The sequence below is a fragment of the Zea mays genome, chromosome 2 (genome assembly GCF_902167145.1).
Source record: "Zea mays cultivar B73 chromosome 2, Zm-B73-REFERENCE-NAM-5.0, whole genome shotgun sequence".
NCBI classification, from domain to species: Eukaryota; Viridiplantae; Streptophyta; class Magnoliopsida; order Poales; family Poaceae; genus Zea; species Zea mays.
The window spans coordinates 194,770,224-194,796,626 of record NC_050097.1 but is presented as its reverse complement, the minus strand read 5'-3'; the positions used below and the strand labels follow the sequence as shown (position 1 = coordinate 194,796,626).

The 26,403-nt window shown below is 47.8% G+C and overlaps 2 protein-coding genes and 1 pseudogene across 4 annotated transcripts; all 3 read right to left on the bottom strand.

Annotated features, from left to right (window-relative positions):
* Positions 1–377: 377 nt before the first annotated feature.
* Positions 378–1,443, bottom strand: LOC103647538 (zinc finger A20 and AN1 domain-containing stress-associated protein 1-like). Its single transcript, NM_001301759.1, has one exon. It carries the CDS (start codon positions 1,181–1,183, stop codon positions 698–700), a length of 486 nt encoding a protein of 161 aa, NP_001288688.1. The 5' UTR covers positions 1,184–1,443; the 3' UTR covers positions 378–697.
* Positions 1,444–6,499: 5,056 nt separating this feature from the next.
* Positions 6,500–17,783, bottom strand: LOC100382289 (uncharacterized; annotated as a pseudogene). 2 transcript variants are annotated; one of them, NR_158648.1, is made up of 7 exons: positions 17,486–17,783; positions 10,849–10,986; positions 9,602–10,106; positions 8,590–9,050; positions 8,306–8,509; positions 7,449–7,624; positions 6,500–6,781 (listed from the first exon to the last, which is right to left on the bottom strand). The product of NR_158648.1 is annotated as an uncharacterized protein, transcript variant 1 (transcript). The 2 variants fall into 2 exon arrangements; NR_158649.1 differs by having other exon boundaries at positions 6,514–6,781; positions 7,449–7,610; positions 8,590–10,106; positions 17,486–17,775.
* LOC100275289 (uncharacterized) lies at positions 17,484–18,222 on the bottom strand. The gene is made up of 2 exons (NM_001371782.1): positions 17,920–18,222; positions 17,484–17,764 (listed from the first exon to the last, which is right to left on the bottom strand). Exons 1-2 carry the CDS (start codon positions 18,188–18,190, stop codon positions 17,535–17,537), a joined length of 501 nt encoding a protein of 166 aa, NP_001358711.1. The 5' UTR covers positions 18,191–18,222; the 3' UTR covers positions 17,484–17,534.
* Between the last annotated feature and the right edge of the window lie 8,181 nt (positions 18,223–26,403).

Here is a 26,403-nt window from a genome sequence, read left to right as displayed (position 1 = left end):
AAAAAAAGCTGAACCAAACAGGCCCCATGTGACACGGGCACGGGAGATGACTATGTGCCGACACGACATATAATGCGGTTCCATTATGGAGATTGGAGCAGGTGGGCCTGACTGGGGAAGGGGCATATAAATTATAATTCTTCCGCGGAAAAGAAGAGTTGATTGCTTCCTCTGCCCATCCTCCTCCGTGCGAAATGCTTATTACAAAGCGGGGGGGGGGGGGGGGGGGGGGGGGGGGGGGGGGGGGGGGGGGGGGGGGGGGGGGGGGGGGGGGGGGGGGGGGGGGAATACGGGAATGATTATACGAGCCTGAATGATTGAGCAATCACCGTTCGTGCTGGTGTGTTTTCTGTACGAAAACCGGAGAGACGAGAAGCTTAGTACTAGTATAATAGTTCTGTCCAAAGTTGCGTGTGACACATACATACACCCAACCCAATCCAACCCATCTGTTCATCGTTTCGGGCCCTCAACCACCGCCACTGCACCACCACCATTATTATTACTCCACTATTCTTCGTCCACCTCTTCTCCCAATCCCATTCCCATAGGACAAATATTTTTTTAAAAAAAAAGGAGATTAAAATCAAAGGAACAGCGTAATAATAATAACACCGAAGACCTTGTCCGCACGCCTTCCTCCTCCCCTTCTCCGCCCTGCGAGCCTTTGTGCTGTGTCCTTCCTTCCTTCCCGTCATCAGAACCTAACGACCTTGGCCGCGCGCACCACCGGGTTCTCCCGGGCGATGGCGTCCCGGGCGGCGCCCCTGTAGTCGTAGCTGCAGCCGTGCCGGTCCGAGTACCGGTGCGCGCCGCAGAAGAGCTCGCCGCAGCGGCACCGGAACCCCGTCAGCCCCACGCGCTTCCGGCAGCTGGAGCACCGGCTCGCGGACGCCCTCGCCGCGGCTTCCGTAGCCTGGCCCACGGCCGCGGCCGCCGGAGCGGCCAGCGCCTCCACCGCTGCCGCGTCTACGACGAGCGCTGCTGGCCTCGGCTGCGACGCCGCGGACGCCAGGGAAGAGGAGGAGGAGGTAGGGGACGACGGCGACCTCGACGCCGAGAAGCAGCTCTGGCACAGGTTCTGCGTGGCCGGGTTACCCGGGAACCCGCAGTTGTTGGCGCACAGCGTGATCTCCGGCGCCCGGAGCTCCGTGGGCTCCTCCTTCTTGTCGCGCTGCGCCATGGCTCCTCGTGCGCCTGGCAGAAGGGAGACCCCGAACCACCGTGCGTCTCTCACTCTGTCTGTCTGTCTGTCTGTCTGTGTGTGGGAGCGCGTGCACGCGCGCGCGGTGGTGGTGGTGGCGGCCCGGCCGGAGCTTGCTTTTTCGGAGGGGTAGGAGGAGAGGCGGAGGCGAGGTTGCGAATTGGGAGGCCGGCCGTGACCGTGAGCCTGTCTGTGATCCGCGCGGGAGGGGGGGAGGGAGCGCGGAGCGAGCGGGCGAGGAATGGACGGGAGGCGCCCGGGCTTTTTATCGGGGAAGAAATGGCAAGTCCCCTTCCGCGGACGTGCAGTGCACAAGCGCGGCGGCAAAGGCAACAGCGACCCCACCCGCCCCGCCCGCGTGTTATTTCCGGCCCCGGGCCTCGGTGGCGCGCCCAGTTTGACGACGCTGCCCCCCGCCCCGCGCTCCTGCCTCCCTGTTTCGGCCGGACACCTGTCGCGGCCTGGGCCGCTCGGCTCGCGGAAACGGCGAAAAGGAACGTGAACAACATGGCGCGCTGCGGGCCACGCGCGTTCGGAGCGGTGAGAGCTGGATCCAGAGACTGGATGCCGAGGGGGTAGGATGGTCCCGCCGTCTGGTGCGCTATAGGACGCGGTCGCACGGACGGGGTCCTGTGCTGGTTGTTCCGTCCCGGCAGTGGGGTGGGTTTGGATTGGGACCTGCCGACCGGGGCAAGTAGCCGCCCGGGCTGACCGAGGCCGACGCGCGAAACCGCTGAAAACCAATCGCCGGCGCCGACTCCAGCCGGGATTGGCGTAGGATGCCCGGCCGCAGGGGTTTGTGCTTGGAAACCGTCGCCCACGTCACCCGTCTACAGCACGAACGCTCACAGCTTGATCCTTCCTCCCCGTCAACCAATCCGTAAAAACTAAAGCCACGCTCGCCGCGAATGGTGTCGCTTTCGGACGCTGAGCTGTCTGGATTAGCATGGCCATTCCTTTTTTCTTTCTTTCTTTCTTTCTTTCTTTCCATCCCTCGCCCTAAATTTTCAACCCTCGCTTGTCTGCATACCACTCCCTGACAGACAGACGGGAGAATTCATAAAATAGCACTGGTCTGTGAGGTGATTCAGTAAACAACACTGCGAATCCGAGTATTCACGAAATAGCACTGCAGGCAGCGAGAGCAGTCAGAAAAACGCATGCCTCATCCTTTATCATCTCTTCAAAAAAAATCATTCGTTTGCCAGGCCAAATACACTACCCGCTGATAATATTTTTTTAGGAAGTATTCTCCGAAGAAGGATTTTTTTGTTAAAGGAAGACCAAGAGTATGTAATGTTACAGGACCATCTATTGCCACTACCCAATCAAACGCCTCTTTGTTCTATCTGAGAAAGAAAGGGCTGCATCATCAGTTGGGAAAAAATGATGCCGTAGAAACATCATCAGAAATTTGGTATAATTGTGTGTGAAGAAGGAACTAGTGTTAAACATAGTGTCATTTTATAAATTCCCTTGGCAAAACCAGTGCTATTTTGTGAATACCCATTTTTTCAGTGTTGTTTTCTGAATCGTGCGTGAGATGAATGCTGTTTTCTGAATTTCCCCACAGACAGACTGATGCTATAGCACCAAGTAGTTGAAAGATGATAAGTAGGGAGAATACTAATAAATCGAGTGAACGAACTCTTCTCAGGCCAGGCCAGGCCAGAGCCAGACTAAAGGCCTGTTTGGTTTGTGGCTAAATGTGCCACACCTTGCCTAAGGTTAGTCGTTCGAATTGAATAACTAACCTTAGGCAGAAAAGTTAGGCAAAGTGTGGCAACTGAAGTAGTGAACCAAACAGGCCACCGACACGGCATGGGGAACTCGTGGCCCGCGCCATTTTCTTTTTTGGCTGCCGTGCATGACGCCACGACGGACACCTCCCAGCCACGCCTGTGCCGATTCTCTTGACCGCAAAAATACGAACAAGCAAGCGGGCTTCGTTACGTTCTTCCATCGGATCGACGTTGACAAGGCGGCCAACCGGCGGCGGACAGGCGCGCAAGAACTCGCGAGAGCTCCGATCGTCACCGAAGAAGACTGAGTTTCGGCTGACAAGATGCAGTAATCCATGCAAAACCACGTATGGTGTGCCAATAAGCGTACTGGAGACGCACATGCACTGGTGCTCGGACGAATCGCCCCGTTCCGTAGCGTCTGCTTCACCAGCTGAAGTCTCATCTTTCTGAATCAGTGAATAATGATAAGGGCGGAGACACGGGTGCACCTCCTCCTCCTTGCACACCCTGTTAGCGCCTTGTTTAGAAACTTTGTTTCTTAAAACCATAGTTTATAACACCACGGTTTAATGTAATGTCATTAATATAATAATGTTATATTTTACATTAGTCCAACCCGACACATGTTTAGAGACGTAATATTTTAGGAGAAGAGAATATTGTAGCTGTGTGCAAGCAAAAAACTTTGGTCTAGACCAAAGTTTTTTTGACTCCAAAAATATCGTGGTATTGGGAAAAACTATGGTTTAAAATACAGAGTTATTATATGTGCTCTCAAACGCCTTTCGGTCTAAAATATCATGGTATGCTTAAATACTATGGAACTAAGAAAATATCATGATTTCAAACAGGCCCTTACTCCCTATCATGCACACAGCCTGGTGCGAGGCGCGGCGGTGCTCTCTGCACAGGGGCGGACGGTCCGTGCGCAGGGGCCGGACGGTCCGCGGCCTGGTGCAAGGCTAGGGCTCCTGCCTGACGGCCAGACGGTCCGCGCCGGTCCGCGCGTGCGCAGGGGCGACGGAAGATCGCCGGCGGCGCTTGGATCTCGCTCCCGGGTGGGACCCCGTCGGGGAGGAGATATCCTAGGGGTTGTCTAGGCTCGGGCCGGCCGACCTAGACTCCTCTAATCGGCGTAGAGTCGAAGAGAGGCGAAGAATTTGGGGATCGAGAGACTAAACTAGAACTAGACTAGAACTACTCCTAATTGTACTGAAAATAAATGCGAATAGAAGTTGTATTGATTCGATTGATGATGATTACAAATCGACCGTATACCTCTCTATTTATAGAGGAGGGGGGCTGGACCCTTTACAAACTAATTTCTGAGCTTATCCCGAGATTCTCGGCAATAAACATAGCAAAAAACTCGGAACCCTAATTTGTTCTGCGCTTGCGTGGACCGTCCGGCCTCAGGGCCGGACCGTCCGCCCTCTCTTTTTGGTGTCGAACATAGGCCCCCTGCCTTTTGGTGGAGCTGAGCGAACCAAAAGCAACTAACTCGATGTGATCACATCGGTTTTCTTAGGCATTTTGACACTTACTAGGATAATACGCAGTGGCCTTAGTCCCGGTGGTTGACTCAACGGACGTGACCCCTTTAGCTTTGATCGAACTGTTAGTCCCAATACCGCCAAGCGCCATACTGGTCCTGACCAATTCGTCACCTTGCTTTCCTAATTTTCTAAGTGTTCTGGCGTAGCTTCGTAGTCGACCAGATCTTCTCCTTGCAGGTCGTCTTCCTCCATGGGTGTTGGTACGTTGTTGCATGTGTCATAGTGTATTGCGGATGAGTCGGCCTCAGTGGTCGGACGGTCCGCGCCCTGTTCGGTTGGTCCGGTCTTTATAGCCGGACTGTATGTCATACCTGCAAAGAGCTGCACATTTGTCGTTTTATTTTCTGTCTCTGTGGCCATTTGATTTTCTTCAACGGCCCTTGGTCTCCATCTCTTTTATGGTGGTGGATACTGCGGATGTGTGTCATTGAATATTTTTTCTGTCTCCTTCTCCTGATTCTCCTTTGCTCTAAGGCGCTGTAATTTTCACTTTTGCGATCGTGTCAATCCCGATGGGCACCATCGGGGCATGGAGTATTTTATATCGGCTGTTTTGTTGACAGTCGTACCTCCTTTCTTGTTTGTGTTGGCCGATTCACCAAAAATCATCGGCCCTTCGTTATTTTGTTGTACGACGACATATGTCGTTCCTATTTTAATGACGTCTCCTTTTTTCGTACCGTTGGAGGTTGTAGTTGTATGCCCCCCTGCTGGATTAGTCAGCCTTTGGGTCCGAGTTGTTCGACAATCTTGCTGGGCCTGTGCTCGTGGACCAGATTGAGGGGCTCTCAATCGGTCTTGTACTGGAGATGTCAACCTGTTGAATACAGATGTTTGAGGTGCCCCCAAGCGGGGTACTGTGACATCCCAAATGGATATGGTGGCATGCCCCACATTTGATTTGGGACATATGGTGGAGGTATGTATGTGTATGGATATGGCATAGGTGAATATGGTGGTGGAGGTGCCCATGCAGGTACGTTAGGTCTTAATTGAACACTAGGTGACTGCCCGTGCGTTGCAACGGCAACATATAATACCATGATGAATTATGTACAAATGTGTGTTTCATTATTATAGTACTATGTACGTGCTTTACACACAATTATATTTGATACCCATAAAAAATATATGTTCTATACACATTTAGATCTCGAGATGTCTCGTTCCCTCCAACGAAATAAGTCCAAGAAATTTTGTTTGAGGCTTAAATGACCTCAAAACAAATGTTTACATTCTGACAAATCTTTTAAAGATGCTAGAACATATTCGATCTTTAAAAAGAACCATAGGTTCCAATCTGAAAAATCAGCTTGCCGACATTGACTTGGCTCCACGGTGTCGTTGTCACCACCACACAGGAAAATCGGTCTCTCGTAGCCGCCACAATGTGCCCTCCCTACAACAAAAACATGTTAGTATTATTGTTAATGAAAACGTGGTCTAATTAGTTGCGCCAACAAACAAATTAACTTTATTTCTCCACAACTCTCTCTACTGAATAATGCTAATCGAGGGCAGGTTTTCTTTATGTTGGTGTTCTGGACATGTAATAAACTAAGGCAAAAGCGTATGAGCACATGTGACAGTTGGAGAGGAAATGGAGAAGAGCTATATACTAAGAACACTTACAATCATGTTTCAGGCAGTAGTAAACCTGTCAAATCACTGCTACTTGTAGCTTCAAGGTACTTGATCAAACTCGGTTTAATATTGAGGAATTATTGCACAGCTAAAGTAAGCATTGACCCCCTACCGAAAACAGTAAGCAGCAGCATGATAAATTCTTTCAGACAATCAAAGTCAGATTAGTGTTGATATCTTAAACCTCTGAAAAAGATTATATGAATGTAGTAGCATGCATGGTTCTTCCTTCTAGCCCTGCCCACACCCACACCCACACAAGAGTTCCTCCTGGGTGATGTGTAAAGTACAGTGTGTCAAATGCTATATCAGAGGTTCATGCACCTTAACTTTCTGAAACAAAACAAATAGGCGACGGTAGTTGCTAGCAGCAGCTTATCAGTTACCATCAGTTTTTTTCAAAATTTTCAGAGATAGTTACAGGTTGCTTTTTTATGGAGGTCGCTATTTTGCTTAGCTGAAGTATTTGGACAGTCCCTATTAATAATTATATTTCAAGGTGAACATCCAAGTGCTTGGAGCATGAAGCAGAGAGGGCCATCAGGGATATGTTGGTGATGCTCTTCCAGGAGCAGTAGCTTCAGTATGACAACAGGTAGAGAAGCATTAAGTTGAAAGTCCAGAATCAGTCCCTGGAGGAAAAAGTCAAAAAATAAGGTGGAGAAAAGCATAAAATATGGTCAGATTGTTTTTGAGGAGCTCTCAAAGGGACTTTAATTTACAGTGATTTTGGTTGTTTAATTTCAAAGGCACTGACCTGTTGCTTCGTTTTAAAATGATTATGTTATACTAACCTTGAACACTTGCAATACTTGTTATACTAACCTTGAACACTAACGTTGATGCTTTTGAAGATTCTAGAATAAGTATCTCCACCAGAACTTGTGTGATAAAGCAATTGGACTTGAGCAGTCACAACTTTCAGCACTTGCAATATTTGTTGATTCTTTTATTCGAGTGTCAAGTTGATCAACTTCAATCTCCACTTATGATTTCCTTCCTCATAGAACCAGATGTATGTTAAATCTTAATAATCAAAATGCAATTATTTCATCTGAGCTAAAAATTTTCATAACAAAACTAAAATTACTTGAGATGGTTTGATCTACAGATTCAAAGATTTAATCACTACTATTTTATTTAGACCTAGATGCAAGTTGACTGTCTGCTCCCCACATACGACAACACATTCGCGGTGCCTGCACTGATCAATTACAATACATATATAACTAATCATATAGGTCAGAAGCTACATCTAGTCTAGCTCTGAATCCTCACATGGATTGGAGATTCGCATACCTAGGTTGGCAGGGCGAACAATGGAGGCGACAGAGGGCTTGGCGGTGACGACAACAAGGCAGTAGTGTTGCAGCTTGGTCGGCGGGAAGAAGTGCTGCAGTGCGCCCACTTCAGCGTGTAGAAGTTGTGCTCGCTATCGTCGATCCCTACCACCATCGTCATCTTCCTTGACGGCACTTCCGATAAGATAATAACAATAAACAAACAACATCTACAATAAAGCTATCATGTAAGTTGTTGATTTATTGTTAAAAGCATGTACATGAACAGGTGTAACTGCTATACAGGTGATTACAGGATGCTTGGATGTTGCAAACAGGATCACTGAAACTGAAACTGAATCTGTCCAGAGCTTGTTTACTTTGGTACCTAAAAATGACATGCAATGGATGCAAAACAATTCCCTGGTTGTATTGTTCATTAACTTCAATTACGGAAAAGAAATTTTCTTTATGGGAGTGATTGTGATTCAAGTGGATAGAATATTAATCGACCAATGAAAACATTGTATTTCAGCTATTCAGTTAGATAGTAGCAAAGGACAGAAATGTCTACCATAAAGGATAAGAAATGCATTTTTATTGCCTACAAAATTAAATAATTAACACTGAACTGCGCTATAAAGCTAAGCTTTCATGAAGTTGCGTGAAAACTGAAGCTCGCATTTGTAACTCAAGATATATTCTACCAGAGCATCGACAATGCTTACCAACAACATGCCTTCCAATGCAGATTAGAAAAACCAAAACATAGAAAACATACCAAGGACCAAAACAAGTGGTTGTATTCATGCAGGTCAGCAAAACCAAAACATAGATGTAGGCATAGGGATGATTAACGTGAGCAAGCAGTGCTACCTTTACACGAAGCGCTCCTTCCTCGACTCGACGGAAACCTCCACCCATCGCTGATGGCACTGGCCGACGATACCTCCACACTCCAGTTCAAATCTATCGTACCTTGTCGCCACCGGCGTACCGTCTCTCCTCTTCGACGCCCTTAGGATACAGTTGCGTAGACGCGCCAAGACCGCGAATGATGCTCCAAGATCCGGCGGCCTCCTTGGACAGAGAACCGGCCTCAATCACGGATGGAATCTCTAGAGTTTGGGGGAGGGGAAGAAACGAGTGAGGGAGCTTACTGTGTAGTGAACCTCCACTCGCCATTGATGACGCTCTTCGCCAGCAACGAGGTACGAGGGCGAGGAGTCCGGGTTATAGCCTCGGGCCCCCATTCCCGGTTATAGTAATAATTAATCAGATAGGCCAAATGGTTCCAAAGAACCATGCATTTACATGATAATAAAAAAGTACTTCTCTATGCAGCCAGTGAAGCTTCACTGGCCTCTTTAGGCAAGTCTAACTGTGTTACTTCATTAAATACATTAGATAATTAACACTTAATAGTTAGAAATAACATTAGATAATTAACACTTAATAGTTAGAAATATTGTTGTGCTGCTAAAATGCCAACTATTATCTGCCATGCATGGATAACAGATCCGTAAAGAAGCATGCCAAGACATAACCGGTGATACAGTTTTGAAGTACCGTTACATAAACAAGCAGATCAATAGATTTAGCTCACACATGTATTTATCACCTGAAATGTTAAACATTTCTTCATTACCAATTACAGTATTGGAGCAAGCTTTCAATTCACATGCAAGCTTACCAATATAGCCAAAGTAAGAACAAACAATTAATTACATTTGGACAGCGGATGTCAGGTCATGTGCAACTTTAAACAATTGGAACTGAGCTCTGTTTTTTTGAAGATAATCAATAAAGAAAGAAATGCTTATATGGTGAGTTTGTGTTCAGCTTTAGCCAGAAAACACTCAGTCAACACAACAAAACCAGGATGTCTTTCAATTAGTTCAAAGTATTATTGCATTCCAAAAGGTGGTTGCTAATTTTGTATGAGCATGATAAACTGGAAAGTGAATATGAACCTGATTTGATTAGGTATTAAGGCTGCTAGCGAACACTAAAATAACCAAGATGGAGTCCATCTATTACTTTGAACATACATAATGATCGCAACCAAAAGATCTCATTCAAGTACAGAGCGTACGACTTATCAGTAGAACTTTAAGTACAATAGCAATCATTTAAGACAAATGGTAAAATAATTTAACATGAGGTACTCACAGGTAAGGACACAGATCGCCAGAAAGCAGGAGCACCCGTGAGGCCATCACCTACATGGGAGCATGAACAATCCTCCTGCTGAGGCTGACCAGACGAGGGTGGGAACGTCGCGCACTTCTGGAGGCCTTTCTTCACCTCCAAGCTGATCAACTTAGAGAAACCCGTACATATCTGAGCATCCAAGGGAGCACTGTCGTCCCCTGTGGCTTCACATGTTTCATCAACTGAATTGCAGAGAAATGGAATATCGGCACGGGTCGGAGGGTCATCAGCAGAAGTCACTACTGGCACTCCTTCAGGACCATTACTGCCCGCCATGGCTCCACAAGCTTCATCGGCGCAGTGCTTCTCTGGCAGAAGCTGAATACCAGCGCTGGTAGTAGATGTCACTACCGACGCTCCCTCGAGACCACAGGAACCACCGTCCATAAAGTGACTGGTTTAGCACTTGCAGAGACGCAGAGTGATACAGCAACACAACAAACGTACAACCACGCCGCTGATGCTACAGAAACATGGACAAGAACAGATGTAGCTGTTATTCCTCCTCAATCCTCATAGACATACCACATACATCCAGATTTATATGCTAATGCTAAGTGCCAGAGATGCAATCATGAAGGTGAACGAACTCCAGGCATAGCCGCATAGCGAAGGCCGATCCTGAGTGGCACGAATTAAGCTTGTGGTAGACTAATACAGTACTACGGTAGACTAATACAAGTTAGTGTGCCATGTTACAAGTTAGTTTTCATTATTTAATGGATGCAACCATGATTTAATGACAACGTACACAAACCACAAGGTGATACGCCCTACAGTAAAAATTACTGCCCACTCCGTAGAGTGATCTTGAATACATGCTACAAAAGCTTGCAGATGCAGCTAACAGAGTTCAGCAGGAATAGTAATTAACTGAAAGTGATCATGACCATGTATCCAGGCATATTTGATACAGTATTCCTCTTGCGTAATAATTCTATAAGAGCTTGATCCATTTAGATATCATAACACTAATATAGTGCTACCTCCGCTTTCGAATATTTGTCGCCCGGTAGTTCATTTTTGAGCTAAAACGCAACAAATAAAAAAGAACATTTTTGAGCTAAAACGCAACAAATAAAAAAGAATGGAGGGAGTACTACAGATATGAATTGAGTTTGTTTTTTCGGTAAAATTAACATAAGCATACGAAAAGGGAATGATCAAGGCATTTCTTCTATCAGACAATCTGTTCCCCACTGTACCTTCTTTCCTCGGATGACAACTCCAGGTTCACCTTGGATCACCATGTACTTTGTACCTCCAACGAAAAGACCAGTTGGTGCAAGAGTACCAGGTTCATCAAAGTCCTTTATGATACCAGCAACCTCCTCAGGCTTTAACTGCAACAAGAAGCAGGAAACATGGACATGAGAACACATGGATAAGAGACCGCAGAAGAAAAAGTTGATGGATCGTATTGTGAACACAAGGATGTAAGGATGTAACAATTGACGACACTCATGACGCCCTACATAAGAATAGAAATATAAACTCAACCTCTGCTAGAACAAACAAATGTATAAAGCATCACACAATCCAAGTACTCCATATACCACAACACCATGGTGAAATAAAGGCCCGAACAAGCATGTACTGCTGTACACTACTGACTATGGCAGATATTTTTCCAAATTACATGATTTATTTTCCTTGCCTAGTCATTTGGCCTATGGAACAATGCAGGCCACAAGCTGTGACCAACCACGGAACACAATACAGATTCCCATATCCCAACCGAAAGTTACTTTTCATTTAATAAGTGCCTCACACACACAGGTAGTGGCATCAGGAAATCATCATTTGATGAAAACTAAAATTTTGCGTTTTGGATCAATCACACAACTGTCGCTATATAGGAATAAACACATGCAGCTCGGCCATTGGTGCATCTCTAGCAGCCACTCTAATTTTACATGTAAAACAAATTGCTCTAGTGCTGCTGAACGATCACTCCCACTGTCCACTGGTAACTAAGTCTATTCAAGCGAACAACCAAATCAGGTCGGACGCCAACAGTCCGATCCGGCCACCCCTCATTAGCAAATCCACAGTACGCAGATCATCAAGCTTGACCTCAACTATATTGGGATCAAACGCCCGGAGAACAGCAGCAGCAGCAACCACGTCACCGAGGGAAGGGGCCTTAGATCCGCATCTCGCCTCAGCGACCGAGATCCGGACATCCCCTCGCTCCGATCCGGCCGGGCCGCACGGCTGGGGCAGATCCAGAGTCGCGCGGGTCTAAATCAGCGCAGGAGCACTGAACAAGAGAAGGGGTATCCAGGATGCTACCTGACCCGCAACAGCGTAGATCCGATCTCGGAAGCGATCCATACAAATCCGATCCAACAGAAGACGGCAGCGAAAACGGCAAACAAGTCGGCGTGCGGCACGAAATCACAGGCGCGAGCAACGATTGAAGGCGAATACTCTTGTGGCAGCAGGAGTAGAGCAGCAACAGGGAGAAGTAGAAATGGAAGAGGTAAGGGTAGAGACAGGTAGATCAGGGTGGGGAGCGGGCGGGGACAAGCGTTAGGAGGACGAGGTGGGGGATTGGGCACACCAAGACCAAGGCTTGAGGCGGTGCGCGCAGGCGGAGGGGGACGAGAGCGCGTCGTCGTGAGGGAGAAGGCGCAGGGACGAGCAGCAGCAGCAGCCCTGCACGCACGCGCCATCTCATCCTCGTCGTCGCCGAAAACCGAAGCGGCGGCGCGGGACGGCGAGCGTGCCGAGGCGAGGTGGAACTTACAGGCGCGGGAGGGGAGAAGGGGAGGAAGAGGTGGCGTCTGGGTTGGCGATAGCGCATGGCGGGAGGCGGTCGGGAGTGGGAGGAGGAGCAGGCGGGGGGGGCGATGCAGTGCATGGCGGGAGGTGTGGTGCTTCGGTGTGGAAGAGCTGGGGAGGGGGATCGCGGGGAGATGAGCACGGGATCTGGGAGTTGATTGCGGGGGATGCCGCAGCGACGCCATCGATGGAAAGGAGTGCTGCGGGCGGGCGGGCGCTCAGGGCAGAACCGTGCACCACAGCCAATGTGGACGTCTACAATAGAGACTTATGTAGTAGTAGAGATTATGACCTCCCGTCCTTTCCGATTGGTGTGGTGGTCCAATCGGCCTAACCTGCTGTCGCACCTGGGTGGGTAAGCGAGGTCGCTTTGGTGGCCGGTCGCTAGGGCCAGCCTTCTTTTTCACATATTTAGACAATAATTGATCAAAGGTCGGGCTGGATTTTACCAACTGTCCAGTTGCCTTGAACGTGTTAGTTTTCCACGTACCTATTTCTGGTCATCGTGGTTTGAAGGTACATGGTCGCCGCGGCTCTTCGGCGTTGCCGGACCGTCTGCTGGAACGCTCCGGACCGTCCGGTGATGTTACGGACCGTCCGTGCCTGGGCACCGGACCGTCCGCGATGCGTAGTATGGGTTCTCGCGCATATCCCCTCGTCTGCGCTTGCCCCCCAGTGTCGGAGTTTGTGATGGTCACTTTCAGTGTCTCTCCTCCATCAGGAGTCTTATCGGTCACCACTTTCCTGCAAGAGATTTTGTTGTTTCCATCGGCCTCCCGTGAGTTACCGGTGATGATTTCTTTGTCTTTGCCCTTATCGGCTGTGCTGGGCCGAATTAGGACCCTTTTTTCCTTGAAGTCGATCATATTCATTGGAAAGGGCTCTGTGTCCTCCTGAAATTTCAATCGTCCCTTGTTAATGGCCGATTGGATTTGTCGTCGGAACACATTACAATCATTAGTGGCATGGGAAAATGAGTTGTGCCACTTGCAGTATGCGCGACGCTTTAGTTCGTCGGCAGGTGAAACGATATATCAATTTTAATGTTACCATTTTTTTAGTAATTCATCGAATATCTTATCACATTTGCCAACATTAAATGTAAACTTAATCTCCTCTTGTCGTTTCTTTTGAACTGGCTGCAAGGAGGAGCAAGCCGAAGATTTGGCCTGCTCAGGCCAAACTATTTCGACAGTGTAAATTTCCTTTGGTTCACCGTCCGAACTACTTTGATTGTGTTCTACTATATGGACATTATGATGAACCGTTTTGACTAGTTCTTTGCTTCGGCTTTCACAAGCCGAAGCTTTCTGATGTAACTGAGCTAGCGTAAAGAACTGGATGCCTTCTAATTTCTCTTTTAAATAATAACGTAATCCATCAAAGGCTATTCCCGCCAGTTGTTTATCTGTTAAATGAATTTGAAAGCATCGGTTTCTCGTATCCCGGAATCTCCGGATGTAATCACTAACTGATTCATCCTTTTCTTGTCGTAGGGCCACTAAGTATACTAAATCTAGCTCATAATTGCCAGAGAAGAAATGTTCATGAAATTTTTGTTCTAAATCTCCCCACGACAAAATGGAATTAGGAGGGAGCGTGGCATACCATGTGAATGCAGTCCTTGTTAAAGATAATGAAAATAAACGTACACGGAATGCTTCAGTGTCGGCCAATTCTCCTAACTGTGCTAAGAACTGGTCTATGTGCTTACGCGTGCTCTTTTCTTCGTCACCCGAAAACTTTACGAATTCGGGTATTCTGGTCCCCTGTGGGTATGGGAGCCGGTCAAACTGGCTATCATAAGGTCTCCGATATGACTGCCTCCCGGGGACTATACTAACTCCGAGCTTATCTCGGAACGCCCCAGCTATTTCTTCCCTTACTATATCGATGGCAGCCGGTGGGAGACCACCGGCTCTTTGATCCAATATGGGTGAGTTTGTTTGGATGTTGGTATGTTGTTTTCCTCCCCATTGGTTTGGATTTTGCAGCGTGTTAATGCATGCCCTATGAGGTTCATAGGACTGGTTATTCCTTTCTGGCCTTCTAGGGGCCGGAAAGTACTCACTCTCATGGGTTTGATAGATTATATTATGGTGCTGGTGTGTCATATGGTGAGATGGGGAGTCTAGCTGGGACAGATACGGAGTTGGATATCCATCCTCCTTAAAAAACTCTGTGCCGGACCGTGCGGTTAAATACGCGGACCGTCCGACATTATGGCCGGACCGTCCGACATTATATTCGGACTGTCTGGCGCCATACGCAGATGGTCCGAATGGGCTATCTAGGGTTTGCACGGCATGTGGCGGCTTGGGTGCAGGTCTCGGTAATTCGCTTCTAAAAATGGGATTGGCCGCCGCTGGCACGGACGGTCCGCGCCTACGTGCGGACGGTCTGGACATGCGCAGATCGGCAAATTTATCGCCGATGTGCGTGGGAGGCTGTCGTTGCCTAGGGTACATGTCCATCGGCATCCCATAAAGGGGTTGTGACTGGTCGTGACAACCTGTAGCCGATGAATTATGTGTGTATTCCCTCAATTCAACCTCGTGCGAAGGAAGATTTGCCATAGTAGACTTATCAAGCACACGCACTAGCCTTTTTATGATCATTTTGTATATCTCCTACGATACGTTGTAACTGTTCTCGTTGTTCGTCTATGTAAGCTTTAAGAGATTGGAGTTCGTTGGTGCTACTTACATTGGGGATATCTGGTGTGGGTCGCAGTGAAGCCGGATCCGTCGCCCGATGTCGAACGACTTTGTTGTTCCTGTCCACTTTGAAGTTGGCCAAGAACCTTGCTTTTGCCTCCTGGATCATCTGCTCCTTATGCTCCTCGAACTGGAGCTGTTCGTCAGCCGGCAAGGTTTCCCAAGTCGGCTCTATGATGTTGCTTGGAGAGACTTCAGAACTATCCCTTGAACCGGCCATTGGGGCCGATTTGATAGGTCTAAATATGTCTTCCCCAGCAGAGTCGCCAAAAAGTATGTTGACGCCTTTTTGGAGCGCCAAACACTCAACAAGAACCGTGGCGGTGCCCTCTGCACAGGGGTGGACGGTCCGCGCGCAGGGGCCGGACGGTCCGCGGCCTGGTGCGAGGCGCGGCGGTGCTCTCTGCACAGGGGCGGACGGTCCGCGGCCTGGTGCAAGGCTAGGGCTCCTGCCTGACGGCCGGACGGTGCGCGCCCTGGGGCCGGACGGTCCGCGCGTGCGCAGGGGCGGCGGAAGATCGCCGGTTGCGTCTGGATCTCGCTCCCGGGAGGGACCCTGTCGGGGAGAAGAGATCCTAGGGGTTTTCTAGGCTCGGGTCGGCCGACCTAGACTCCTCTAATCGGCGTAGAGTCGAAGAGAGGCGAAGAATTTGGGGATCGAGAGACTAAACTAGAACTACTCCTAATTGTACTGGAAATAAATGCGAATATAAGTTGTATTGATTCGGTTGGTGATGATTACAAATCGGCCGTATACCTCTCTATTTATAGAGGGGGGCTGGACCCTTTACAAACTAATTTCTGAGCTTATCCCGAGATTCTCGGCAATAAACATAGCAAAAAAAAACTCGGAACCCTAATCTGTTCTGCGCTTGCGCGGACCGTCCGCCCTCTCTTTTTGGTGTCGAACACTTTCCCTATTCAAAATTGAATAGAAGGAGATTTAATCTCCTTCGATTCAAACCCAGTGCCCTAGGAGGCTGAATCGGTAGCGGCAGCGGTGGGATGGCAATGACAGTCTCCAACCGCAACATGCATGTCCGGCGTTGTGTGCTTGGTCTGTTGTAGGACCATGCCTGTATTGAGTTTCAGCTGCTTATATAGCTGCAAACTGCTCAAACACGCTGTTGCCAGAGTCGCAACAGTACCGCTACACTAGCGATCTAGCGCGAAACATGTCTGTGTGCATGGTTCGCTTTGAGTCCGTTACAATAAGCAGATGCTCTCTCACCGGGGGAAGGATAGAAGGACGCCACGACAAGCAGCTTGCTTTCCCCAGCTCGCGTCGCTGCAGTGGCACCCGAAACTGGCAACTCCTCCACCAACACCACCATCTCTTGGCTTGTGAAGCGAACACACGGACATGGTGCCCCAATTATCACGCATGGCTGTAATCGGAGCACTCGCGTCGGCGCGAGGAAGCCTAGCCACACGGAGATATTGGAGGAAGGCCGGTCGTGACCAAGATCGCACGGCGAACAGCGCGCGCTGCCGGCGTTGGATCAGTCGGCCGGCCTGCGCTGCAGGGGGCCAGTTGCGGCGCGCACAAGAAAACGCATGCCCTCCCGCCGGCGCCGATCTCCATCGCTCGAACCTCGAAGAAGGGTGCAGTGCTGATTCAGCACTGCAGCTTCAGTGGCCTGGCAGATCAAGAGCAGCAGCTACATAGCTAGTTGCGTGGGGCGCTTTTCTCTCTGTGGGCCGTCTCTATTCTAGACACCTGGAATCACGGACTCAACCCCTCATAGTCACAACTACAGATAGCTATTTGATGTGTATATGCTGTTCTTAGATAACAAAAGTGTTAGACTGTTAGGACACAGTGACCAGGCTGATAGAATTGACACAAGAATCGACTTCCGGTAAGGGCATCGGTTCAGATGTTTTTTCCGGGCCCCTTTACAACGCGGTACGTATTTCCTGAATTCTGTATTTTTATTACGTGATTTTCATTTACGACCACTGCATCTCAAACTTCAAAGTGGTCCTCCAGGTTTTGATGCTGCTGCGGTGCTGCCCTTGCTTATTTCGTTGAGGGGAAAATATCCTACTTATCCTGGTGCAAACATGCAATCAAGCGATTTGGTGCATCCAGTCTAAATATAATGGTAATTGTTATTTTACATTTAACCCCTTCCACCTGAAACTTAGTGTCTATTTTACATTTAACGACTTCTATATGAAATCGTTGGATCTAGACTGGATGCTCTGGATAATTTGATTGCACGCTTGCACCAAAATGAGTGATTGCACAGGATATGTCCTCTTCGTTGAGGCAAGCAACATATATCTTCTGTGTACTATACTACAAGTAATAAACATGGAGGTAGTTTGGCACCTTATATTATATCTCCTGCTGCTCCCCACGGCCACGGGTAGAGGGAGACCTAGAAGAGGGTGTAGCCGTCGTCGTAGGAGACGTGCCACCCGCGCTGGCACGGCGGCGCGTCCTCCTCGCGCTCCTGGCAGCAGCTCCAGCGCCTCTTCCAGTTAGCGCGGCCTGTGTTGGGCCGGCTCCCCTCGTCGTTCCAGCGGTACACGATGACCCCGCTCTTGTCGCTCCACTCGCCGTCGATGCCCTGGTGCGGCGGCGACAGGGAGAACAGCCCCTTCTCGCCTGCGATGCACACGGCAAGCTCAGATACCCGGCCTCAACAACAACACTGGGTAGCGTATATGGGTTTGTATGGGCCTCCATCTACAATAGTGGGCCTATAGGATTAAGTCTAAAGCCCAAACAATGTGGCCGTACACAGGATGAGAGGATAATACCTGTGACGTGGCCATGGAAGGCGCAGGCGGTCGGGTGGTTCTCCTCGTCTCGGTAAGAGCCGCCGCATCTCAGGCACCTCTTCCGCTCCTTCTGCTCCTCCGTCGCTGCCGCGGTCCAGCTGCTGTCCGGAGTCGCTCTGACTGACGCCAAGCGCGGCCACCGTGCACTGCGACGGGGAGACCTACACGGGGATGGGAGCGAGGGGCGGCGGGGCAGCTTGGGCACTAGGGGCGAGCAGGTCCTGGTTGGTGCCAGAGGAGAGGACGCCATTGCGTGGAATGTGTAACACAAGACGGAGTGGCGGCCGTCTGCGGCGTCTCGATGATATGGAAAAAAACGTCATTTGGGCCTTTCGGCCTGTTAGTATCCATTGGGCCAAAAACAAAGCCTGCATACTGGACCATCATCACGGTGCATGGCGTGTTGTTGTGGATCCACATGCTGATGAACACGGTCGTGCCGCAGACGCCGAGGAGCAGCAGGTGCGTTCGGACGCGCGAGCGCGGCGCTGAAAGGGAATTAGGCTTACACCTAGTTCCTATATAATTTTGGTGGTTGAATTCCCCAACACAAATCTTTGGACTAACTGGTTTGCCCAAGTGTATAGATTATACATGTGTAAAAGGTTCACACTCAGCCAATAAAAAGACCAAGTTTTGGATTCAACAAAGGAGCAAAGGGGCAACCGAAGGCACCCCTGGTCTGGCGCACCGGACTGTCCGGTGTGCCACCGGACATGTCCGGTGCACCAGGGGGACTCAGACTCAAACTCGCCACCTTCGGGAATTTCCAGAGGCGACTCGGCTATAATTCACCGGACTGTCCGGTGTACACCGGACAGTGTCCGGTGCGCCAAGGGAGGTCGGCCTCAGGAACTCGCCAGCTTCGGGAAACTCCAACGGCTAGTCCGCTATAATTCACCGGACTGTCCGGTGTGCACCGGACTGTCCGGTGCGACTCCGGAGCAACGGCTACCTCCGCGCCAACGGCTACCTGCAGAGCAATAAATGCGCGCGCAGCGCGCGCAGGAGTCAGAATCGCCCATGCTGGCACACCGGACAGCAAACAGTACATGTCCGGTGTGCACCGGACACCAAGGCGGGCCCACAAGTCAGAAGCTCCAACGGTCAGAATCCAACGGCAGTGATGACGTGGCAGGGGGCACCGGACTGTTCGGTGTGCACCGGACTGTCCGGTGCGCCATCGAACAGACAGCCTCCCAACGGCCACTTTTGGTGGTTGGGGCTATAAATACCCCAACCACCCCACCTTTCATTGCATCCAAGTTTTCCACTTCCCAACTACTACAAGAGCTCTAGCATTCAATTCTAGACACACCAAAGAGATCAAATCCTCTCCAATTCCACACAAAGCCCTAGTGACTAGTGAGAGTGATTTGTCGTGTTCATTTGAGCTCTTGCGCTTGGATTGCTTTCTCTCTTTCATTCTTTCTTGTGTTCAATACTCACTTGTAACTAAGGCAAGAGACACCAATTGTGTGGTGGTCCTTGCGGGGAGGTTTTGCTCCCGGTTGATTTGAGAAGAGAAAGCTCACTCGGTCCGAGGGACCGTTTGAGAGAGGGAAGGGTTGAAAGAGACCCGGCCTTTGTGGCCTCCTCAACGGGGAGTAGGTTTGCGAGAACCGAACCTCGGTAAAACAAATCCGTGTGTCTCACTTCATTATTCGCTTGCGATTTGTTTTGCGCCCTCTCTCGCGGACTCGTTTATATTTCTAACGCTAACCCGGCTTGTAGTTGTGTTTATATTTGTAAATTTCAGTTTCGCCCTATTCACCCCCCCTCTAGGCGACTATCAATTGGTATCAGAGCCCAGTGCTTCATTAGAGCCTAACCGCTCGAAGTGATGTCGGGAGATCACGCCAAGAAGGAGATGGAGACCGGCGAAAAGCCCACTACAAGCCACGGAAGCACTTCATCGGAAGAGTCCCGCACCAAGAGGAAGGAGAAGAAGAAGATCTCCTCCAACAAAGGGAAGGAGAAGAAATCTTCTTCTCACCACAAAGAGAAGAAGGAAAAATCTTCTTCCCACAAGCCACGTCGGAGTGGGGACAAGCAAAAGAGGATGAGGAAGGTGGTCTACTACGAGACCGACACTTCATCAACATCAACCTCCGACTCCGATGCACCCTCCGTAACTTCTAAACGCCAAGAGCGTAAGAAGTTTAGTAAGATCCCTCTACACTATCCTCGCATTTCTAAACATGCACCTTTACTTTCCGTCCCATTAGGCAAACCACCAACTTTTGATGGTGAAGATTATGCTAGGTGGAGTGATTTAATGCGATTTCATCTAACCTCACTCCACAAAAGTATATGGGATGTTGTTGAGTTTGGTGCACAGGTACCATCCGTAGGGGACAAGAATTATGATGAGGATGAGGTGGCCCAAATCGAGCACTTCAACTCTCAAGCGACAACAATACTCCTCGCCTCTTTAAGTAGAGAGGAGTATAACAAAGTTCAAGGGTTGAAGAGCGCCAAGGAGGTTTGGGATGTGCTCAAAACCGCGCACGAAGGAGATGAGCTCACCAAGATCACCAAGCGGGAAACGATCGAGGGGGAGCTCGGTCGGTTCCGGCTTCGCAAAGGGGAGGAGCCACAACACATGTACAACCGGCTCAAGACTTTGGTGAACCAAGTGCGCAACCTCGGGAGCGTCAAGTGGGACGACCACGAAATGGTTAAGGTTATTCTAAGATCTATCATTTTCCTTAACCCCACTCAAGTTCAATTAATTCGTGGTAATCCTAGATATACTAAAATGACCCCCGAGGAAGTAATCGGGCATTTTGTAAGTTTTGAGTGCATGATCGAAGGCTCGAGGAAAATCAACGAGCTTGATGATCCATCTACATCTGAAGCTCAACTCGTCCGTCGCATTCAAGGCGACGGAAGAAAAGAAGGAGGAGTCTACACCAAGTAGACAACCAATCGACGCCTCCAAGCTTGACAATGAGGAGATGGCGCTCGTCATCAAGAGCTTCCGCCAAATCCTCAAACAAAGGAGGGGGAAAGACTACAAGTCCCGCTCCAAGAAGGTTTGCTACAAATGTGGTAAGCCCGGTCATTTTATTGCTAAATGTCCTATATCAAGTGACAGTGATCGAGGCGACGACAAGAAGGGGAGAAGAAAGGAAAAAAAGAAGTACTACAAGAAGAAGGGCGGCGATGCCCATGTTTGTCGGGAGTGGGATTCCGACGAAAGCTCAAGCGACTCCTCCGACGACGAGGACGCCGCCAACATCGCTGTCACCAAGGGACTTCTCTTCCCCAACGTCGGCCACAAGTGCCTCATGGCAAAGGACGGCAAACGGAAGAAGGTTAAATCTAACTCCTCCACTAAATATGAGTCTTCTAGTGATGATAATAATAGTGATGAGGAGGATAATTTGCGTGTCCTCTTTGCCAATCTTAACATGGAGCAAAAAGAAAAATTAAATGAGTTGATTAGTGCTATTCATGAAAAGGATGATCTTTTGGACTCCCAAGAGGATTGTCTAATTAAAGAAAACAAGAAACATGTTAAGGTTAAAAAGGCTTATGCTCTAGAAGTAGAAAAATGTGAAAAATTATCTAGTGAGCTAAGCACTTGCCGTGAAATGATTGACAACCTTAGGAATGAAAATGCTAGTTTAAATGCTAAGGTTGATTCTCATGTTTGCATTGTTTCAACTTCCAATCCTAAAGATAATAATGATGATTTGCTTGCTAGGATTGAAGAATTGAATATTTCTCTTGCTAGCCTTAGAGTAGAAAATAAAAATTTAATTGCTAAGGCTAAAGATTATGATGTTTGCAAAGTTACAATTTCCGATCTTAGAAATAAAAATGATATTCTTCATGCTAAGATTGTTGAACTTAATTCTTGCAAACCCTCTACATCTATTGTTGAGCATGTATCTATTTGTACTAGATGTAGAGATGTTGATGTTAATGCTATTCATGATCATATAGCTTTAATTAAACAACAAAATGATCATATAGCAAAACTAGATGCTAAAATTGCCGAGCACAACTTAGAAAATGAGAAATTTAAATTTGCTCGTAGTATGCTTTATAATGGGAGACGCCCGGGCATCAAGGATGGCATTGGCTTCCAAAGGGGAGACAATGTCAAAATTAGTGCCCCTCCTAAAAGATTGTTTAATTTTGTTAAGGGCAAGGCTCCCATGCCTCAGGATAACGAGGGTTACATTTTATACCCTGTCGGTTATCCCGAGAGCAAAATTAGGAGAATTCATTCTAGGAAGTCTCACTCTGGCCCTAATCATGCTTTTATGTATAAGGGTGAGACATCTAGCTCTAGGCAACCAACCCATGCTAGGTTGCCTAGAAAGAAAACTCCTAGTGCATCAATTGATCATAATATTTCATTTAAAACTTTTGATGCATCTTATGTTTTGACTAACAAATCCGGCAAGATAGTTGCCAAATATGTTGGGGGCAAGCACAAGGGCTCCAAGACTTGTGTTTGGGTACCCAATGTTCTTGTGTCTAATGCCAAAGGACCCAAAACCATTTGGGTACCTAAAGTCAAGAACTAAACTTGTTTTGTAGGTTTATGCATCCGGGGGGCTCAAGTTGGATACTCGACAGCGGGTGCACAAACCACATGACTGGGGAGAAAAAGATGTTCTCCTCATATGAGAAAAACCAAGATCCCCAACGAGCTATCACATTCGGGGATGGAAATCAAGGTTTGGTCAAAGGATTGGGTAAAATTGCTATATCACCTGACCATACTATTTCCAATGTTTTTCTTGTAGATTCTTTAGATTACAATTTGCTTTCCGTATCCCAATTATGTCAAATGGGCTACAACTGTCTATTCACTGATGTAGGTGTCACTGTCTTTAGAAGAAGTGATGATTCAATAGCATTTAAGGGAGTGTTAGAGGGTCAGCTATACTTGGTAGATTTTGATAGAGCTGAACTCGACACTTGCTTAATTGCTAAGACTAACATGGGTTGGCTCTGGCACCGCCGACTAGCCCATGTTGGGATGAAGAATCTTCACAAGCTTCTAAAGGGAGAACACATTTTAGGATTAACAAATGTTCATTTTGAGAAAGACAGGGTTTGTAGCGCATGCCAGGCGGGAAAGCAAGTTGGAGCCCATCATCCACACAAGAACATCATGACGACCGACAGGCCGCTTGAGCTACTCCACATGGATCTATTCGGCCCGATTGCTTACATAAGCATCGGCGGGAGTAAGTATTGTCTTGTAATAGTGGATGATTATTCTCGCTTCACTTGGGTATTCTTTTTACAGGAAAAATCTCAAACCCAAGAGACCTTAAAGGGATTCTTGAGACGAGCTCAAAACGAGTTCGGCTTAAGGATCAAGAAAATAAGAAGCGACAACGGGACGGAGTTCAAGAACTCTCAAATCGAAGGCTTCCTTGAGGAGGAGGGCATCAAGCATGAGTTCTCCTCTCCCTACACGCCACAACAAAATGGTGTAGTGGAGAGGAAGAATCGAACTCTATTGGACATGGCAAGAACCATGCTTGATGAGTACAAGACACCGGACCGGTTTTGGGCCGAAGCGGTCAACACCGCCTGCTACGCCATCAACCGGTTATATCTTCACCGAATCCTCAAGAAAACATCCTATGAACTCCTAACCGGTAAAAAGCCCAACATTTCATACTTTAGAGTTTTTGGTAGCAAATGCTTTATTCTTGTTAAAAGAGGTAGAAAATCTAAATTTGCTCCTAAAACTGTAGAAGGCTTTTTACTTGGTTATGACTCAAACACAAGGGCATATAGGGTCTTTAACAAGTCCACTGGACTAGTTGAAGTCTCATGTGACGTTGTGTTTGATGAAACTAACGGCTCTCAAGTAGAGCAAGTTGATCTTGATGAGATAGGTAATGAAGAGGCTCCGTGCATCGCACTAAGGAACATGTCCATTGGGGATGTGTGTCCTAAGGAATCCGAAGAGCCTCCAGATGCACAAGATCAACCGTCCTCCTCCACGCAAGCATCTCCACCAACTCAAAATGAGGATGAGGCTCAAGTTGATGAAGGACAAAATCAAGAAGATGAGCCACCTCAAGATAATGGCAATGATCAAGGGGGAGATACAAATGATCAAGAAAAGGAGGATGAGGAAGAACCAAGGCCGCCACACCCAAGAGTCCACCAAGCAATCCAACGAGATCACCCCGTCGACACCATCCTCGGCGACATTCATAAGGGGGTAACTACTCGATCTCGGGTTGCACATTTTTGTGAGCATTACTCTTTTGTTTCCTCTATTGAGCCACACAGGGTGGAGGAAGCACTTCAAGATTCGGATTGGGTGGTGGCGATGCAAGAGGAGCTCAACAACTTCACTAGGAATGAGGTATGGCATTTAGTTCCACGTCCTAACCAAAATGTTGTAGGAACCAAATGGGTCTTCCGCAACAAGCAAGATGAGCATGGTGTGGTGACAAGGAACAAAGCTCGACTTGTGGCCAAGGGATACTCCCAAGTCGAAGGTTTGGATTTCGGTGAAACCTATGCACCCGTAGCTAGGCTTGAGTCAATTCGCATATTATTGGCCTATGCTACTTACCATGGCTTTAAGCTTTATCAAATGGACGTGAAAAGTGCCTTCCTCAACGGACCAATCAAGGAAGAGGTCTATGTTGAGCAACCTCTCGGCTTTGAAGACAGTGAGTACCCTAACCATGTCTATAGGCTCTCTAAGGCGCTTTATGGGCTCAAGCAAGCCCCAAGAGCATGGTATGAATGCCTAAGAGATTTCCTTATTGATAATGGCTTCAAAGTCGGAAAGGCCGATCCTACTTTATTCACTAAAACTCTTGACAATGATTTGTTTGTATGCCAAATTTATGTTGATGATATTATATTTGGTCTACTAACGAATCTACATGTGAAGAATTTAGTAGGATCATGACACAGAAATTCGAGATGTCTATGATGGGGGAGTTGAAGTATTTTCTAGGATTTCAAGTGAAGCAACTCCAAGAGGGCACCTTCATCAGCCAAACGAAGTACACTCAAGACATCCTAAGCAAGTTTGGAATGAAGGATGCCAAGCCCATCAAAACACCCATGGGAACAAATGGGCATCTCGACCTCGACACGGGAGGTAAGTCCGTGGATCAAAAGGTATACCGGTCGATGATAGGATCATTACTCTATTTATGTGCATCTCGACCGGACATTATGCTTTCCGTTTGCATGTGTGCAAGATTACAATCCGACCCTAAGGAATCCCACCTTACGGCCGTAAAACGAATCTTGAGATATTTGGCTTATACTCCTAAGTTTGGGCTTTGGTACCCTCGGGGATCCACTTTTGATTTGATTGGTTATTCGGATGCCGATTGGGCGGGGTGTAAGATTAATAGGAAGAGCACATCGGGGACTTGCCAGTTCTTGGGAAGATCCTTGGTGTCATGGGCTTCAAAGAAGCAAAATTCGGTCGCTCTTTCCACCGCCGAAGCCGAGTACATTGCCGCAGGTCATTGTTGCGCGCAATTGCTTTGGATGAGGCAAACCCTGCGGGACTACGGTTACAAATTAACCAAAGTCCCTTTGCTATGTGATAATGAGAGTGCAATCAAAATGGCCGACAATCCCGTCGAGCATAGCCGCACTAAGCACATAGCCATTCGGTATCATTTTCTTAGGGATCACCAACAAAAGGGAGATATCGAGATTTCTTACATTAATACTAAAGATCAATTAGCCGATATCTTTACCAAGCCACTTGATGAACAATCTTTTACCAAACTTAGGCATGAGCTCAATATTCTTGATTCTAGAAATTTCTTTTGCTAAACTTGCACACATAGCTCATAAATATACCTTTGATCATGTCTCTTTCATATGCTGTGACTAATGTGTTTTCAAGTTTATTTCAAACCAAGTCATAGGTGTATTGAAAGGTAATTGGAGTCTTCGGCGAAGACAAAAGGCTTCCACTCCGTAACTCATCCTTCGCCGTCACTCCGAGCCGCTCTCTATCCTTGGGGGAGAGAGCACAACAAAAGGACTTCATCTTTGGTATAATCTTAACTCATTTGTTTATGACCAAAGGGGAAGAAATTACTTCGTGGGCTCTAATGATTCCGTTTTTGGCGATTCATGCCAAAGGGGGAGAAAGTATGAGCCCAAAGCAAAAGGACCGCACCACCACCAATTTCAAAAACTTAGTTTTTCAAAGAGTATTTTCAATTGGTATTCTATTATGTTCAAGAAGGGGGAGAAAGTAGTATTTCAAAAATGATCTATCAAAACCCTCTTGAACACTAAGAGGTGGATCTCATTTAGGGGGAGTTTTGTTAAGTCAAGGGAAAAGCATTTGAAACAAGGGGAGGAGATTTCAAATCTTGAAAATGCTTTGCAAACTATTACTCATTTACCTTTGGCTATTTGCAAAAGATCTTTGAAATGGATTTACAAAAGAATTTGCAAAAACAAAACATGTGGTACAAACGT

What these genes read in the sequence shown, in the direction of transcription:
- LOC100275289 (NM_001371782.1), bottom strand. Translation starts at nt 18,190, where the DNA reads ATGGCGTCCTCTCCTCTGGCACCAACCAGGACCTGCTCGCCCCTAGTG. An exon ending in CTTCCATGGCCACGTCACAG is followed by an intron (nt 17,765 to 17,919) that starts GTATTATCCTCT and finishes TGTGCATCGCAG; the next exon opens with GCGAGAAGGGGCTGTTCTCC.
- LOC103647538 (NM_001301759.1), bottom strand. Translation starts at nt 1,183, where the DNA reads ATGGCGCAGCGCGACAAGAAGGAGGAGCCCACGGAGCTCCGGGCGCCG.